Source organism: Palaemon carinicauda, chromosome 13 (genome assembly GCF_036898095.1).
Source record: "Palaemon carinicauda isolate YSFRI2023 chromosome 13, ASM3689809v2, whole genome shotgun sequence".
Lineage (NCBI taxonomy): Eukaryota > Metazoa > Arthropoda > Malacostraca > Decapoda > Palaemonidae > Palaemon > Palaemon carinicauda.
The window spans coordinates 33,822,578-33,841,967 of NC_090737.1; the positions used below are offsets into that span (position 1 = coordinate 33,822,578).

At 40.4% G+C, this 19,390-nt stretch overlaps 2 protein-coding genes across 4 annotated transcripts in view; both read left to right on the plus strand.

Annotated features, from left to right (window-relative positions):
* The window catches only part of tefu (Serine/threonine-protein kinase tefu), a 912,746-nt gene that overhangs the window by 404,558 nt on the left and 488,798 nt on the right, over window positions 1-19,390 (plus strand). The window lies entirely within an intron of this gene.
* On the plus strand, window positions 1,786-12,090 carry LOC137651928 (signal peptidase complex subunit 2-like). Of its 3 annotated transcripts, none has more exons than XM_068385139.1 (5): window positions 1,786-1,937; window positions 4,842-4,922; window positions 5,535-5,668; window positions 11,379-11,540; window positions 11,744-12,090. In XM_068385139.1, exons 1-5 carry the CDS (start codon window positions 1,917-1,919, stop codon window positions 11,922-11,924), a joined length of 579 nt encoding a protein of 192 aa, XP_068241240.1. In that variant the 5' UTR covers window positions 1,786-1,916; the 3' UTR covers window positions 11,925-12,090. The 3 variants fall into 3 exon arrangements, with proteins under 3 accessions (XP_068241240.1, XP_068241242.1, XP_068241241.1); XM_068385141.1 differs by having other exon boundaries at window positions 1,872-2,018; XM_068385140.1 differs by lacking the exon at window positions 1,786-1,937 and adding an exon at window positions 2,163-2,189.

The following is a 19,390-nucleotide window of genomic DNA, read 5'->3' on the forward strand; positions in this document are numbered from 1 at the left end:
CACCTTTGTGCCAAAAACATACATTCTGTTTTATCATCATTTAATTTAATCTTTTTCCTCTGCATCCATGTTTTTATTTCAGTCATTATCTCATTAATTTTCTTCTTTGTATCTTGTGTTGTTGAAATTAAAAGGTAGAGCTGAGTATCATCTGCATATAGTTTAAAGCCCACTTTTTGTTTTTTCAAGATATGTGATAGCTCGATAGTATATATGTTGAGCAAGATTGGGCCAAGTACACTCCCCTGGGGTACCCCTCTGTTTAATGGTTCATATGATGAATAAGAGTTTCTAATTTGTACACAGTAATTTCTACCAACTAAGTAGTCTTTTAAGAATTCGAAGGCTTGGTCTTCAACGCCGATGGACCGTAGACCATTTAGTAGTAGCCTAGTTCATGCACAACTGTGTCAAAAGCAGCATTAAGATCGAGCAGTATCAAGATACCACATTTATTTTCATCCATCATTTCTAGCATATATTTTGCAACAGAGCAGATGTCTGATGTCTTTGTTCTGTAGTGGACTATACAGATAGTGAGGATAAATATCATCATCAGTCGTAAGTAGTCCACTGCAGGCAGTCGTAAGTAGTCCACTGCAGGCAGTCGTAAGTAGTCCACTGCAGGCAGTCGTAAGTAGTCCAATGCAGGCAGTCGTAAGTAGTCCACTGCAGGCAGTCGTAAGTAGTCCACTGCAGGACAAAGGCTTATTAAACATGTCTTTCAATTTCAGCATGTTTCTGATCTTTTTTTATTCTTCTATACCCACAAATTTCCTGAATTCGTTAATTCATTTTCTTTTCTTCCGTTCCCTGCTTCTTTTGCAATCTCCAGAGACCCATTCTGTTATTCCTAATGTTCATCTATTATTACTTGTAATTTTCATTATAAGTCATCGCAATGTCTCTTTCTTTAGACATGTTAGAATATCCTCTACTTTATTTCTCTCTCGTATCTATTGAATTAAATAAAAGATAAGACAAATGTTGTAGCTTACCGCGAAAACTATTTACGTACGTAAGCTATTGTAATTGGTTGAAGCGGTGGCTTACAATAACTGAAAGTCGACAACATGTGCTATATAATTTTGCAGTAGCTTTGCTATCCGGAATTAAAAATGCCATGGATATAATATTTTCTCAAAGTAAAAATGACTCGATGACATAGTAATTATAAGATTATTTCATTTTTTTTTAAATTCTGAAGAAACTCCTAATGTATATTTCAATAAATGAAATGAATTCAAGAACCAAATTCTTGGAATCGTCTGCAAATTACCAACATATATCCTGACAATAGAGGTATTTGTTCATAATTATAACAGCACGATTTAATATAAATATATATTACAAATGTTTATCGTTTACAAATGACTCAAAATCAAGAATGAAGATTATTGATAGTAATGTGAAATTAGAAAACTTGTGTTTTACTGTAAACTATCTATAACCAAAGACATCTAAAAAAAAATCTTTGTGAATATTCGTCTGAACGAATTTCTTAGTGTGTTGTTCAGAATAACTGACCACCATGAAAGGGTGTGGAAATTTTTACAATGGTAACACATATACATAGATTTAACACTACTGTTTGGCCAATGACACCTGTAGTTTCGTTATGTACACTATAAGTTGAAAAAAAAAACAATTTAAGGATAATATTGGCAATAAGGATAAACTAATTCTTAATATATAATATTTTTTTAATAAAAAAGTTCATAATAATATATAAGTACAAATATTTGAGTTCTCTGTACTTTTAAAATCACATTCTGATTTTCCTGAGGGGTTTCTTACGTACTAAACACTACCTTTGACGTCATTGGTCAGCCGCGGCTACTCAACATTGTGAGCCTGTGCACTGTGCTGTCTTGTTTAGTAAACAGCTGGTCTTGAATAATTTATTGAGGAAGGAAATGTCAGACAGGGGATCCTCGGTGAGAGCAATCTGTTGGTGTGGTTGAGACAAGACTCGAGAATTTACTGATTTAACAAGTGCATGAACTTTTAAACGGAGTGTAAGCTTACTTAAATCCGAACTCTCTCTCAGTAGTGGCTTAGGCAATGACTTAAATCGTATCATGTCTGCTTTTACCGTCATTTTGGTTCTAGAATTTCTTAGTTCAAGTGAATATATATCAGTGTATTCCATGGTTCATCCTGATTGTGCTTGAGATATGATACGGATTGTATGTATGAATTAGCATTGATGTAGTTCCTCCCCTAATCACCTATACCCTATAGTAATTTGCACTACCATAACATGCCTTTCATCATCATTATTGAGCCAAACCTCCTATATTTTTATTTAAAAGCTAATAATGTACATAGTTAATAATGTTATTAACCCCGGTAATAGTATGATATATTTAGTTTATCTACAAATACTTGTACCAATATTTTCCCACCTGGCTATACTCTGTTGCATTTTGTTGTATCTGGCCGTTATTGTTGGTCTAAACTATTGGTTTTTGTTTTTTTACCCTATCCCCATATAACATTAAAGATCCAAGTGGAAAACTAGGATTATTGAGTAAGGAACCCCCCCCACACTATAAACGTGTGCATTTCATCATGCAGTAATTACAGATTTGCAGTAAAACCAAAAGCAGTTAGGAAAATACAGAGCATAGCCTTTTTGTGTTGGGGAAGGCCAGGTTATTGAGTGGGAAAACGTAAAATGATGTAAAAAGTGATAAGTCATAACCACACCCACTTGACAAGGTGGTGTTGGGTTGTTCTCTTTCCTAGTTCAGTTCAGTTCAGTTGCTGGGCGGAGGGATTCGTCTTTCCATCGGCACCTCCTTGGTTTTCTTCTTTATTCTAATTCTTTTATTTTCTTCTCTTTTTTTCCACATTTGATAAATATATTCTTTTCTTTTCTCTATTCCTTCTTTCTTGAACTGCACGTTTCCTATTATCTTCTTCTTTTCTTCTTCATACGGCTGTTGCAGTTCCACTATTTTTCTTCTTTCGTCGCTGAGGTCTGGACAGTCAAGAATGAAGTGGGCGAGGTCTTCATTAACTGCCCCACATAGTTTGCATTCTACCCTACCTCCTGCTTCATGTCTTTTTCTATCATTTAATTTCAAACAGTTGGCCCTAGCTCTATACATAATAATAGAATTTGGTTTGTTATCATAAAATATTTCTTCTCCTATTTGCCCTTTTTCCTGTTCATATATTTCTAAACTATTTTTCTCTTTTATCTCATCCCTCCACTTTTCATCATCTACTTCTCTAATTTTGGCCTTGACCCCCCCCCTTCTCTGATTTGACATATGATTTGTTACTGCGTATTTAGTAAACCTTAAAAGGTTATGTAATGTACATGTGCTTTAAGTACTTTGTTAAATGGATTGGGAGCAATTGTTGATCAGCGGCCAGTTCCTTCTGCTTGCACAAAGAACGGGAATTTCTTCCTGTTTTCGAACCGTTCGTAAGACGAGGCTGCTGTGCTACAAAAACTTTGTTGTTCTACAAAATCTCTACAAAAGAACACTGCCTAAAATGCCCCCACCTAAAATGCCCCCACCTAATCTAACCTATGAGCTGTGTCCCTACCAAACGGGTTAGCCCCTATGTGACATCCCTTACATTGCCGTAGTCTTGTCCCTACCTAAAGGGCGTGGCTAAGACCCTTGCTATCCCAACTTACACTTCCCTATTCTTAGTTGGCCGTCATCATACATACAGGTGGCCGTTATTATACATGCCCCCAAATAGTATATTGTATTCTGCTAATTAAGCATAAGATAGCTATTTGGTGAGTGGAGTGTGTTATAATTATTCTAAATTGCCCAAATAGGTTGAACTTATCTTAGCAAATTCCTCATATCATGGCAGCCATCCCCTAATTGAAATGAATGTTGAAAAAATTGTCCGAAGTATGAAAACATCTAATAGCATCAGCATAGAAATTTTGGAAGTTCTAATCGAGTCAGAACTTTGGGTGATAGTTATATGTAAGAAAGCATATCATCTCGTGTTAATATGATTTGTAATTTTTATTTGCATAAGCTTGTTATTCCAATCTGCTGTCTAAATGCAATTTTTTTTTTTTTCTGAAATGCTGTTTTCACAAAAAAAAAAATAATTTGCAGAAGGTCCTCAACTTACAAATATTAAAAAAATACAAACAAATCCAACTGAAAATAACACATAAAATAAGTAAATATTGTAATAAAACAGTGTTATATTCAATACAGTAAGCAAAACAACCTTTATAATGATCTGATATCTATTTCATATGAAACCTGACTATTTGTTGACTTATGTAGCCTGAAGTCATAGGCATGGCATTCAGTTTAGGCCTACTGTCGGCCAAAATTAAAAATAAAATGGACTTATAAACAACTTCTTGGAACCAATTAAGTTTGTAAGTGGACCTTCTTTACTTACAGATCTTAATCTTTCCTTAATAATGGAATCCAAATATAGTGTGCAAGGGTTTTGGGGGGTTGGGGTTGTGATTTATGTTACGTTAGGTTGGAGTACCTCAGGTTATTACATATCCCCCTTATTATTCTTACAATGATATGTGGGTGACATCAGTCTTCATAATAAAAGAGAGTATTGGGTTCCATGTTTAAGGGAAGATTAATTTTTTTCCCCCCATGAAAATGAATAGTTTCCTGGAAAAGTTTTGGGGATTTAAGTTAATTGTAAATTGATGTCATTTAAATAACAATACTGGTGAAATTGTAAATATTTGCTAAAAATAGAATGTTCCAAAAGTGTTTGATAATAGAACATTTTAGCATAATGACTTGGGTAAAGTATTGAAATAGCAATAGATTACAGCATATAATTAAAATTATCTTTTTTATTTATGTTTTCAGGTCATGGAGGAGAATCCACCAAAGGTCAACAAATGGGACGGGAATGCCCTGAAGAATGCCCTGGATGATGCAGTTAAAGATGTATGTTTTGTAATTTAGTTTTTAATAGTACAGTATCTGGGTGTTTTCTTAATTGCTTTGCTGTTATGTTTATTTGAAGTATATATATAACCTAATCTTAGAAGTTGTGGTGGCTTATTTAGTAACGTCCCTGACTGGTGGTGATCGCCAGACTGGGGTCCGAGTTCCTAAACTCATTAGCTCCTTTGGCCGCTGCAATCACATTCTCCATGTGAGCTAAGGATGTGGGTTTTGGGGGAGCCTATAGGTCTTTCTATCTGCTGAGTCATCCCCAGCCATTGCCTGGCCCTCCTTGATCCTAGCTTAGATGGAGAGGGGTCTTGGGCACTGATCGTATGTACAGTATTTATGGTCAGTCTTTAGGGCATTGTCAATGTCCCTTGCCTCTGCCATTCATGAGCAGATTTTAAACCCTTAAATAGGTAGTGATGTACATTACTCTGTATGGGAATTAAAATATATGACTACAGTTTTCACTGAAATAGAGAAAAAATGTTAGTTGAGCTTGTAATGGTTTGAAAATGGTATATGTATTCAGGTTTACTCTTTGTGTTGATCATCAGTTATTTATGCAATTATTTTATCTTTAATGTTTATTCCTTTCTTTTCTAGGTATTACTCGCTCGGTTTAGTTATGTTGAAAGTCACAAGCTTTTGGACGGAAGGCTTATTATCTCCACAGTAGCAGTTGGGTTTTCTGTGTTCGCTCTTCTATGGGACTGGTTATATCCCTTCCCTCAGTCTAGGTAAGTTCATTTTCAGAAAGGTTTTTTTTTTTTTTTTTTTTTTTTTTTGTTAAAAACTTAACATTAGTGTGTAATGTTGGAGGATCAATTGAAGTGATGAGCTCTTTGTACTTTTAAGTTTAACTGCTTTTATTTCATTAGCGGGCATCCATAGATACATTATTGAATACATTGAGTACATACAGTAGTTGAAAATGATTGTAAAGATTACAATGATACTTACTTTATACACAGAACAAACCTACCTTTCTTTTTACAAGAGAGAGAGAGAGAGAGAGAGAGAGAGAGAGAGAGAGAGAGAGAGAGAGAGAGAGAGAGAGAGAGAGAGAGAGTTGTTTTAGTATTGTTAAATCGAGACATTTTATTTGCTTTAGCTTTGTCATTAATGAGATATATATATATATATATATATATATATATATATATATATATATATATATATATATATATATATATATATATATATATGTGGTTTTGTAATGTAGCAATGTTTATCAGTATACTGTATTTGTAAATTTTTAAAATGAATTAGTAAAATGTCGCGCTGTACTTTGACTACTCTCTCCTTGATACTCTTGAGGGGGAAATCTGGATGGTTGAAATGATGGTTTCAGAACCACTGCTTTGGATGATGAGGGAGAGACAACAGCTCTTGAATATTACATAAGATCAATAGAGTGTAAAATTAATTTCAAAGATCACCAGGAGTTTTTCAGGAATTATTTCTTAGACTGAATACTTGCATACCGTACAGGTATTTATTGCTAAGTGGATACAAAATTCTATGTCATTTACTGTGTGTGTGTAACTCCTAATCTCGTTTTCTTTACGACCAGGCAATCAAAGAACAATGGTTTGATTGCATTATTCTTATAGTTGCTAGTCAACTACAGTACTGCGCATGCGCCATAGGACACTTGCGCGTGATGCTCTCCACAATAATCCTGGTTGAGAAGTGAAGAGGACGTACCTAGCTTCTCTGCGATCAAACGTCTGCACCCACCCTCAATTGCCTTATAGTGCTTAGTGCTTGTGCCTTTTGTATCTAATATTCACTGTGACTTGCATCTCTATCATTTTTAGTGAGTTTAAGTAAGTACGTTATGACTAGTAAGTCGAAGACTATGCCTTGATGGCCAGGTTGTGATGGGCGTCCCTGTGGTACGCTCATGAGCCGGGTTGAAGGTGATGTGCTTCCCATTTGTTCCTCTTGCTGTAGCAAGAGATGTTCAGTAGAATCACCATGTGAGTTCTGTAGGAGTGGCTGTCCGCCCAGTGGGAGAGAGATCGTTCTCGTCGCAAGAACCAATTTAAGCAAGATCGTTCCCCTTCTTCGTCTTCAGCCAGCTGTGGCAAAATACGAAAGGTCGTTTTTTAAATATTTAACTTAGCCGGTGAATATATAATAGCTGACGCCTCCGGCGGCTCGACAGAAAAACACAAAAACTCGCGAGCGATCGCTATGAAGGTTGCGGGTGTGCCCACCAGCGCCAACTATCGGCCAGATACCGCATATACATGTAAACAGCTCCAATTCTTCTCTGTCGGTCTGATCGACAAGACGTACCATTACTCGCTGTTAACCTGGAGTTTTTCAACAGTCTTGGTGAAGTACTTCCTTTTGGTTTGAGCTTTCGCAGTGCAGGTGTTTTATCTTCAACTTAAATCTTGAACTCTTTTTTGGATAGATTTAATTGTTGATGACTTTGGATTGTTTTTTTGGACTTTCTTTGACTTTTCAAAATGGCCGACCCTTCCCTTAGTACGGAAGTGTGTTTTAGGCTTTTAGCAATTATCTTATCACGTCATAAATTGTTGTTGTTAATTATAGATTTTCCTCTATATATTTTATATCTCACCCGCCTTTATTAGGCCTCTTCGATTAGCTTTCCATTTATAATAAACATCAAGATAAATTTTAATGATTTGTTTATATGCGGCCTTACCTATTCCTCCCCTAATCCGAGAGTAGGCGGTCCTAACTTGGAAACCGAAGTTAAACAACGTTGAGCCCTTTCAATCGTTAATAACTCTTACAGAGCAAATGATTTAAAACTTATTAAATGAATATTTTTTAGTAGATATTTTATGAAAGATTTTCTTTGAATAGTCTTCGTACTGTTTCAAAGATGAACTAACGTTTGGTTTATTTATGCTACGCAGTTTGCGCTCTATCGTTACGATAGAGAAAGAGAGAATCACGGTTTCACTTTGCAGAAAGAGTAAATCGATTCTGACGTTTTGTTTATTCTTCTTTCAAACTGAAATGTTTTAAATAGTAATTTAAAGGAACTTGTTAATTTTCAATTTCTTAGTCCTTTCAGTTTTTTCCTTTGGTCAAATAACCTGTTTATTGACGAAAGGTGAGTGGGCTTTTCTCTTCGGTGTGAAATCAAGAGAGAGAGAGAGAGAGAGAGAGGAAGAGAGAACGTTCCGATCTTTATTCTCGTCCCAAGCGAGTAACGTTGTTCTCGAGTCAGTTTTTTACTCTCGTCCCAAGTCTCTGTACGGGGAGAAAGGATAAAACGTTTTTAGTTTTTATTCTCGTCCCAAGGCACTGTACGGTGAGAGATTGAAAACGTAGTTTTGAATGAACTAGTGTTTAGTCTCCTCCCCAGTCACTGATCCTTTTATCTTTATATATTTCCGTTTTATTCGATATATATGTTTACTGTTTTTTGCTTGTATTAATGTGCTTACATTATACGACTTATTTCGCAATTATAACCTTTTGATGTAGGGTAGAATTGCGTGCTTCAGGTAGAAATCAGTTTTATTCATGCCTAATGTGAAATTATTGAAAAATTAGATTTCAGTGAAGTAAGTGCAAAACAGAAAATCGTAGTGATAAAGTGATAATTGCGCAAAGTGTTATCAGTGTTGCGACAGAGGGTTCGTCTGTTCGTGCCTGTCGTTCGCCTAGTCCGAGACCTCTTGCAAGCTCCCATGCCCCAGGGAGAAGTAATGTCGTAGGACTTATGGGTTCGAGAGGCTTTAACCAACGAACAGACGTTCCCTCTATGGTTTCAGGCGTGTCTCGTCAAGACCGCCCCTACCATAAGACGAGCGAGACGGTTTTCGCCTCGTCATCCGAAGGCTTATCGTGTAAGAAACCGTGGAGCAAGGTTTCGAGACCCTTAAAGCGAAAGTCAGTCCCTTTAGGACAGGTCCAGCGTCCTGGTTGTAGCCATTGGGACAGCTCTGACCCTGTGCAGTCATCGGAAGACTGCTCGATGCCTAAACAGAAGCGTAACACAGGCTCCGAGAGTCTTAGTGTAGGCAAGGTTTTGCAGTCACAGACGTTACCCTCGTCTCTCACCGCACCCATTCCCGTTGATCCTAAATGGGTTGTACTGCAAGACATGCAGAATAAGCTTGCCTCTGTTATGGAGGACTTTTCTGCTGAGCAGGTTCACGATGATCCTCGCCGCTTAGCTGATCGAGATCCTGGCCGTCAGCCGCCCAAACGAGCCTTTGCTCGTCGTTTTTGCGGCAAAAGTTATCACCCAACCAGGTCCTTCGTGTCGGGAACCCACTTAGGTTTCAGTCACGGATGACGTCGCCCATCAAGTGTTTGTTGATGTTTTATCACCCAGTGTTGATAATGTACAATATGAGCTTGAACCAATTCTTGCAGCGGGTCCTTTGTCTACGGCCGTTGCGCTCCCTGAGCCAGATTTAATATCAGTACCATCAGTCCCTGATTACCCTATTATGCTTAGGTCTCCTGAGAGAATGACTGTAAATGGCAGTTGTTCCGTAACTGGAATACAAACCTACGCTATTTATTTAGGGGTATTACTTTTGGCGAAGCTGAAATGACGACAGAGACGCCCTTTAGGGGCTGTTGGATCAGCAAGCTGACCATGAGGACCAGCAGTCCTCCGAAGAGGAATCTCTATGAGAGAACTTCTCCGAGGGGGAGAAACACTCGCAGGAGAGACAGATGTAGGACTAGGCTTCCCCCTCGAATGATGATCAGGAAGGGGTGAAACTAAGTTGGCAGCAACATCTGGAGAGTCTGGAGGGGCAGGGTCGTCGGCAGAAGCCACAGATGTCTCTGACACACGCTTGCACACTCGCACCACGAAGGATGAGCTGCAGCAAGGAGTCCTTGGAGGGCGGACCCGGAAGCCCCAAGGACAACTACACCTGCAAAACAGAAGACATAGACAAGGCCTCACTTGGGGGGAGAGGTGGGGCCGCTTCACTAGGGGAAGCAACACCATCTCTCGAGGACCGGGGTTGGCCACAAATAAAAGGGTCTACACTACTACTCGATGGTCTCTTGGAAGAGGCCAAACGTGTAGGAGCTTCGGAGGAAGGTCGGGAGATGGAAGAAGAGGTCTTGAGTATTTTCCCCTTCGAAGGAACCTTTGAAGGAGAAATATTTCGCTTAGACTTGAAGGTTCTGCAGGGCTGGCCATAGAGTCAAGGGCAGGTGCGCATGGTCACAGAAATCAACACACACTAATGCAAAGAGAAAGCACAAAAGATTTAATGGCAGTCCAATAATAACGGCAAAGGATGAGGATTGGCAATGACCGTACACCATCCGAACCTAAAGCAAAGTGAGCTAAATCATAAATCACCGGTGTGTGTGTGTGTGTGAGTGGGAGCTGTAGAAAGCTACCCCTGCTAACTAGCGATATGGGTAGTTAACTCTCACTAAATTTTAATAGCTCGTCATTTCAGCTTTGCTGAAAGTAATACCCCTAAATAAATAGGTAAGGTTTGTATTGTAAGGAAATATACAAATTATCTATAAATTTGTTATATTATACAGATAAGATCTTTCCGCACATGGAAGTACTCCAAATCAGGGCCGTGAAAGTATCTCAGCGCTCCTGACAGAACCTTGGAATAGAGCCTGCTATTTCCCCTCGTACCGAAGCAGCCTTTTTGAGAGACCCTTATTACCACTCTCCAGCTCATACAAATGAGCAAGATTTGTCTCTTAAGCACAGGGGTCCTCAGCATCGATCTCTAAAGAATTCCAAAGACGTGATACAAGACAGGGCATCACTTTATTTGGATGCTTTGGCTATGTCCACACTCCAAGACTTGGCAACTCCAAGCTGCTCTAAACATTTTATCATCATCTAAGCCTGATAGTGTTATGAAGTCGCTTATTACAAAACACGCTTTAATTCCTCAAATTTTGTCTATTAACAATTCAGCCAAGCAGAATGTTCAAATTAACAAGTCTGTACGTTATGTTGTGTCTAAGTGTAATGGCGTCGTTTTACGCGTAGGTATCCCTGCACGTGAGGCAACTCCTCCGCAGGTTGATCATTCTAACAAGTCTAAATGGGTTGTTACTCCCAAACATCTTGACATAGTGAAACGCGCCACCATCTTAACACGGGAGAGTATGCCTCAAGGAAATGACTGGCTAATGCACGACATGTTCTTACTAGAACCTTTCAAGCTACTTTATGATCAACGCACCCCAGAGGTTGTGGTAAATCGACACCCTATCATTTTAAAAGTTTTCCTGGAGTTTTATAAACATCCGGCTAGGACTCATGATAACAAAGTCTTGACTCACACTAATAGCAAACCCGTGATTTACACTAAGGGAGAAAACTAAACTAGGAGTAAGCCATATAAATGAGTAGGAAAAATACAAGTTATTTTTGAAATTTGTAGTATTTTTATGATTTGGAATTGTTCAGTGGTATGTTACAGTTAAGTCGTTGCTTTCCAGGACTGTGATGTGTGTATGCGTAATATCGTACTTCATAATGATGGGAATACTTACTTGGTATACAACTTACTTGGAACGGGGAATCTTCTGTACTGCTCTTAACAAGGATGTGGCAGGGATTGATCCAGATGATGTCTGGCATGCATCGTCATCTCTTAAAAGGCAAGTTGATCCCTCTAAACTATTGACCAAATATAGTAATTGGTTATTAATTCTCTCTTAACTATTGTTCGTCTTTGTGTTATAGTTATTATGATTGTTATTATGGTAAAGCCAGAGCATGAAATAACTCATGGAAAAATAAAGCCTATTGCAACTGCAGTAGCAGTATGAGGCCAAATGTAATAAATTTGTTTCTTCTTCAGATTTGACAACAAATATCACCTACGCTTGTCTCAGAAAATAGGCAAAACAGGGAAAGCCAAAGAAGCTCACATTGTTTTAACAGTTGAGAATTTCTTTGATGAAACTGGAAAGTTGCTATACGGACCAATGGCAAAAGAGGTTATGCGGCTACACTCAGATGTTGAGCATAAAAAGAACTAAGGTGAAAGGGCTAATTATAATTTTGACCTACCAGTGCTTAAGTAGGATTTAATTTCTTTCAAGTAATGTAATTATATATTAAGTATTATTATGATTTTTTTGTCATTTTGGTAATGTTGGTGGTGTTATTTTTCACAGTTAAGGAAATTTACAAGGTGAAAACTGAGTGTTTTGTTTCAATTCCTTTTCTAAGCTTAGAACTATTTAAGAATTTTCATTCAGACATGAATGTATAATTTTTCTTGGTGATGCTAGACTTGAAAATGATTTTTCTCTGAGGATTTCTGCTATCAGAGGAAAGAAATATGATTCTAACAAATTAATGATAAGGGAATTTCTTGAACCTATTCAGTATTGTGGGCAAAGTATTCATACTGATGGATCCAAGTTTGATCAGACTTCAATGTGCTGGGGATAACATCAAAAAGAAATTATGATGGTACAGTACCCACATCACGTTTCATCATTACAGCAGAAATTATGCATTTGTAGAATGTACTCTATATTATTAATGTTGGCTGTCTTGGCAAAATTTGTGTCTAATGTGATTCCAGTTAGTTTTATTTTCACTGAAGCAGTTGATGATGTTTCACTACTGGTTACAAGAAATGGAGTGCACTACTGCATACATGAAAACAGAAGGTGAATTTTTGTTCGGTACATGATGTCAATGAATGAACAAATAGGGCAACTATAAAGACCCTTTGTTCCCATACTTACAAACCTTCCGCTATTTATATTCGATATTACTTTGGCGGAGCTGGAAGGCAGCCATTAGATTTAAAGTACGAGGTGGCAACCTTACCTAACCACTAATAGTGGGTAGGTAAGGGGTGGTTGAGGCTACCCAGGCACCTATATCTACTCACTCACTATATCTACGTCACTTTTCAGTTTTAGCTGGTATAGAGCGGACGTCTCCTCTCTCTCCCTTCAAGGCTTAGCCATTTACCACTATTGCTTTACGCTCATTCTTTTCTTTACAGATATAACTAATGTGGTGGTTTCAGATGTCGATGTTTGTTCTGTGAGTTATTGGAAGGATTTCTTGGCACTGACGATTCGTCAAAGGGGTTTTTTCTTCCCCCTCGGAGTGGAGGAACTTCTAATTCTCTTTATTTTTTACTCAGAGCTTCATGACGACATCAGGTTTGGGAAGTCGGTGGCTGTAGCTGTGGCTGATGTCTTAGCTGTAGACTAGGTCTGCCTCCCGTTCAGCCTTCCTTCATCTTCTGCTGACGACGAGTCTTCGCGCTTTCTGCTGATCTCGTCGTCTCCGAACGTTCTGCAATTTTTTCTCTTTCCCTACAGGTAATGTTTCAGCCCGCATATGCAGCTCTGCCTGTTGAGGAATGCGAGATCAAGGGCAATCGTCAACCCACAGCTTGCTCAACAATCGCTGGATCGACTGACTTTCCTTTGGTTTAATAATCGCTGGGGCGAGACTAATCACCTCGTCTTCCTGGTCGGTCAGGATGTTGTTTGCAACAATACAATGATGAGTTCAGAATTTTTTCTTTTCAATGATCACAGGGACGAGACTCATCACCTCGTCTTCCTGGTCGGTTAGACACTCTTTAGGATGTCTTTTGTGACAAGAATTGCTACGATCATGGGATCCTAGGTTATCGCGATCTCAACGTTCTTCTTGTTGAAAACTAACTCCTGTTTGGTGTCCCCTTTGAGAGATTACTCTAGCTGGATTCCCATTACGGAAATCCCTTTGGGGGCAGCTCAAAATTAAGCCTTGGCTTTTTCTCTAGCAACACTTCATGTTAACCTACATTTGAGATAGAACTCATTTAAGGGCAACAGAGTGCTGCTCGGAGGTTGGCTCCAGGTGTAAGATATTCCCCTCCGAGGGAAAGTCTTCACACAACCTTTGCGCACGTTTGCGCTCACGCTCAAGATCGTGAGTTATACTCTCAGGGTCACGAGCTCATGGCGATTGTGGTCTCCGCTCACATTAGCAGTCATGATCTTGAGTGAGACGCGCGTAACCATGATTACGACACTAGTTTTTCCTCAACCCCTGAAGACGATCACGAGTTAAACACTTGTGATCGCAAGCGAGACGCTCATGATTGTGAGTTGCACTCTTGGTCACGAGTGAGAAGCTCGTGACCACGATTGTGACACTAGTCTCTTCTCAATTTTTGAGGATGCTTGCGATCATGAGCAAAGCGCTCGCAAAGCATGAGTTACACGGCCACGAGCAAGACTCTTGTGACCATGATTGTGACGTCAGTCTCTGCAACCCTTGAGAACGTTCAAGTGATCGCGTCAGATATGACCGCACTCACGCTCGCGATCGTAAGTTACATGCTTGCAGTCGCGAGCTAGATACTTGTGACCATGATCGCGGTCACGACGATCTCGATCATGGGTTACACTCTCATGGTCACGAGCAGTACTCTCGTGATCATGATCGCGAGCGTCTTGTGGTAAAGATCACGGGCTACACACTCGTGATCACGAACGAGACGTTCGCGAATCGCAAGCTAGATGCTCATGATCTGGAGCCCGTATCCCAGGCTAGGCGCTCTCGATCAATAATTTAAAGCTCATGTCAAGAGGTATAAGCTCACACTCACAAGAACAACACTCATGATCACAAACTAGCCGCTCGCAATCGCAAGCACGAGCAAGACACTCACGATAACGGGCACAAGCCAGATATAAATACAAGCTGACTCTTACAATTATGAACTAACTGCTCACGACTATAAGCTAAATGCTCACGATCAGGAGCTAGATGCCTACGATCTCGATCTAGTCAGTCACAAGCTCTTGATGCTTACGATACTAGATGTTCACGAGAGAAACACTCGTGCTTTTATGCAGGACGTTTTCGGGCGAGACGCTTGCACTCTCGAGTGAGAATCGTGCAGGACGCTCGTGCTCTTCGCCGTGACGCTCATGCTCTCTTACGAGACGCTCATGCTCTTGTGTGAGATGCTCGCACCCATAAGCTAGAAGCTCTCGTGCGAGGCGCTTGTGCTTAGGAGCAAGATGCTCTCGCTCTCGAAGAAGATGCTCACACTCGTGCGAGACGCTCTCACTCTTAAACGAGGCTCTCATGATCATGTGCACAGTCTCAAGCGAAATGATCTCGACTGATTCGGTAGATCTTGGATTTCCAGATCTCCGATTATTCAGCTACCAATTGCCATTTTTCAACGGCTAGACGATCTCCGGATGCTAATCATTAGTACCATTTGCTGTGTTTATGTTCAACAGTTAGTCATTCATTGTACTACACAACGGAAGCTCGTCGTTTTTGCTTGCTGGCCACTTTGCTGCCTGACATTCACTCGTCAGAGACTAGTGATCACTATAAGCCTGCTCCATTCTAGGTCTAGTTTGTCAGCCACTTCCTGAGAGGAAGCTGCTCAAGAGAGCACTCTCTCCTAGACGGCATAGATTATCTCTCCTCGCTCTTGAGCTTACTCTGTTTAGTTAGATCCTGCAGAGTTGATGGAATTACATTTTTTCTTCTGGGAACCTAAGAATACACCCTTCTTCGGCGACAGGAATAATATGGTAGTGCAAGGCTCAGTGCCCCTTGCTCTTTGGGTTCTTGTTTGTGTATCTCAAGCAAGGCTTCTTGGGTTCCCAAAGTTTTTTTGCCCTCAGTGGAATCAGAGGGATCCACTTCAAAATGACCAGGTTTATGCATTGAATCCAGCACACTTGCGTGAATTCATTTCCCTTGAACGTACATGTTTTTCTTGCATGCATCGTTCATACTACAGGAAGGCTTGTGAACATTCCCTCAGGAACCAGGTTGCTGCTTTGGTTGCTACCTTCTCCCCTGTTGTCCTGTTTATTATAGGGCTGCTCACGAGCCGAAATTACTTGAATAGGAACTACGCTAGTTAATCTCCTGAAGCAAATGGAATCTCAAATGTAATAAGGGAGGCAGATTCTTTGAATCTGTTTTTCTCCCCCCCCCCTCTAGCGGGAGACACAACCTCTTGAGGATACCGCCATTCTCTCCCTCTAGAGAACAAAATTCAATGCTGTCTAATCGACACCCAATTGCTACAATTTGGTTCAGCCCTACACGGGTGACTGACAGGAATAACAGAGGATATTGAAAATCTGTGTTCTCCCAATCTCCATTGGCCCATATGGCCTTAGACTTCAGTGGAAACCCATTCAACCTTCATCTGTTTCCGTTCCAGGGAAACTTCTTTTGTCTACTCATACTAAACTCGGCTTGTTCATGAAGTCTGGCAATGACTTTCTCCCGTAACCGGAGCTCCTCCTTAGGCCGGAGTGGTTGGGAATGAATATATTGCTTTCTCATAAGAGAACCCCTCCCACTAGCTCAAAACAATCAGGTCGTGTCTTTTTCCCCGATGAAGTAGAGTCCAAACTTAGCTACAAGGACTATCTTGTATCTTCCATCATCCTCTAGGAAATGGTAAGCAGTCTATCTTCTTCCTCATATTGGAACATCCGATCTCATAGGAAGACGGAGGACGCCAGAATGTAGCCATGCTTCGTAGGTTAGAAGTCTCTACTTTTAGTCTCCTCGTGAGACAAGCTTAACCTTCAAACCTTATCATGCGAGGGAAGGTTTTGCAATCAACCAGTTAGCCTCCTATATAGGATAGGCCCTCGTCTGGAAGACCTCGGCCCACTGATTGATTTTAAAGTCTCGAACTCCTGCAAGACATCTCCTTCCATTTACCTTGATCTATAATTTGAGTAATTGAAGGAATTACACAAAGGTCATATCCTATACCGATATCCATAGACTGTCATTACCCTGTAGAAACTTACGCTGGTCTGACAAGACCGCATTAGTCCCTGTCAAGTGCAATCTCTGAAGAACTAGCTGGGTCCCAGGTCCTTCGGCACTAGGGATCATCCTTCTCTTGGTCCTCTACAAGACCTAAGCAAGTAACGGTCCCAGTTAAAAGACTGTCTGGTGAGATACTCTCCCAAGGAGTAGATCTCGTTCTTCTGGATTTGACGCTTCCCATGAGGCATCATAGAAAAGGGGGGAAGGCCACATACAAGACCGTATGTCCGTAGGACTATGATCAGGGCACGAATGACGGACTGTCTCCTAATCCCCTAGTAGGCACCTTCTTTCTCGGGGAAAGTGCTGGGGGGAATAACAGTGATTCGCCGGTTTCCTGATCACAAGAAAACACTTCCTGCTCCTTCGGGGTATCCTCTACTACACTCTTTTTGCTGGAGTATTCCTCTTATAGCCTCTGTTTTAGGTCTTCCTTCGGGAAGCAGATTGAATACAGTATCAATGGGAAGCAGTGATCTTCTTTTTGCAGAAGGACTGCTGTCTCTTGTTCAATTCCCTTTTGTGAGCAATTTTCTTCGGGAAAGACTTATAATTGGACTTGTCTCATTATGGGACTTGACTAGAGCTTTGGTCGAGCCTCGTCAGTAAGACTTGTCTTACTGAAAAGACAGGTCACATACAGTGGCACGTCTACGACTCTGGAGAACCCATTACGGACTTCCTTTATGACTAGATACTCCGTGGTGAGAGTCAAGTGGTCTGTTTTTTCTTCTCAAGAGTACTATTCTAGTCATGCACTTAAAAAATTGCCAACGAAGGGAATCACGCTCTTAAGCTTGGGCAACGGAAGACCTTTGCTCGTCCATCGAGCATCTCCAATCGTTGCTCTCCATACAGTTTGAACCAATTATCCGTTGTGGGGCAATACAGCCTTCTATGTGATGGGTGGCTCTAAACTGCAGGTCTTCCTCTGATCCCGAAGACAGGTCTTTCCCAATGTGACACTCGACCAAAAGAGAAACGTACATTATGGGTCTCCCTCAATGTCTCTCGCTCACGGCGAGAAACCGAGTAACATCCTATATTGTTCCGGGCAACTTGAACCTCTGGTTCAACCCCCCCCCCCCAAAAAAAAAAAAAAAAATTATAAAGGAGATCCTGCCACTTTGTAATCAAGGCTGTAACATAGGTAATTACTTGAGGACATACCTCAAGGAGGGTGATTACCTATCCCCAAGGTTATAGCACTTTGGGTCAGATATTTGTCATTGTTTTTCTTTTTCACACCAGTGATTATATTGAGGCCATATCTCAGGAAAACAATGAAGGAGTTTGCTCCTTAGGTTCAGCATGCCTCACTCACCCTAGGAAGGTCAGAGGAGGTTGTAAGGATCTCATCCGTGATGGGGAGACAGGTCCTATACTAGGCACAAAATCCCTCTCCTCATAGAGATGACCCAGAGCTCTTGAATGTTTTAGGGCAGAATCCATCTATAATGTTTTCTTGCCATTGGTAGGGTGGAAATGTGTCTGATCTTCACCTCACCCCACCTACAAGACGTGACCCACAGAATACCCTGATACGTTTTCTCTATCGCTCCTGTGGTCCATAACTTTTGAGCAGCTCCTTTGTGACCCAAACCGTGCCATTGGTAGGATAGATAAGTGTCTAATCTTCTACTCACCCTACACACAAGACATGACCCACAGAAGACCCAATACATTTTCTCTATCACTCCTGTGGTGGTGACACAGTAAGTGGTTTGATAATACCTTTGCTCCTTGTTGGACAAGTAGCAGAAGGTTGAAGGCATTGGCAACCCAGGGTAAGACTGGGATGAATGAAAGTATGCTTGACTGTTTTACTTTCACCATCTTCCCCTCTTTTGTGGAACAGCCCCATGGGTCCCTTTGCAAAGCTGGCTTCAATCTCTGCTGGTAATAACCACTTCCCTTGTGTAACCAAGTACTGTATGTTTTTCATATACTCGTACACATACCTAACGCCTGCACGGTAGTCCTTGGGAAATGTCTTTTTGTGTGTATTTTTACTTGGTATCTTCTTACCTAGACGTTCTTATGATATCTCTCACAACTACTTTAGTTGCTCAGGCTGCTATCATACTCACTTGTATTGATATGGAAGGTGCAAGGTTTCCCTCGATTACAGTATAATACTGTACTAGGGAAACCCAGGTCAATGACTAAGCCAGTAGACCGACTTACTATCCTCCTAAGAGAGAGTCATCCAATATAAATAGCAGAAGGTTTGTTGGTATGGGAACAAATGACAAGTTCGTAGATAATTTGTATTTTTTATCTAACTAATACAAACCTGTATCTATGTATATAGATTGACCCGCCATCACCTGTCCCCCAGTAAGTCCTGGCTGCAAGCAAAAGGTGACGTGGTTCATTGAACCGTAAGTAGATATAGGTGGCTGGGTAGCCCCCAACCACCCCTTACCTACCCACTATTAGTGGTTAGGTGGGGTTGCCACCCCGGCCTTTAAATCTAATGGCTGCCTTCTAGCTTCGCCGAAGTAATATCCAATATAAATAGCTACAGGTTTGTATTAGTTAGGGAAAAATACAAATCATCCCCGAATTTGTCATATTGGACTATGTAATTACCCATTTATTAATACAGACAGTCCTCAACTTTCAAACTTATCTTTGTTATTTCCAGTTG

Coding starts and splice junctions, on each gene's coding strand:
- LOC137651928 (XM_068385139.1), top strand. CDS start 1,917: ATGTCAGACAGGGGATCCTCG. Junction 4,923..5,534: donor TGGATGATGCAGTTAAAGAT/GTATGTTTTGTA, acceptor TTTCTTTTCTAG/GTATTACTCGCTCGGTTTAG. Junction 5,669..11,378: donor TATCCCTTCCCTCAGTCTAG/GTAAGTTCATTT, acceptor GTTGCTTTCCAG/GACTGTGATGTGTGTATGCG.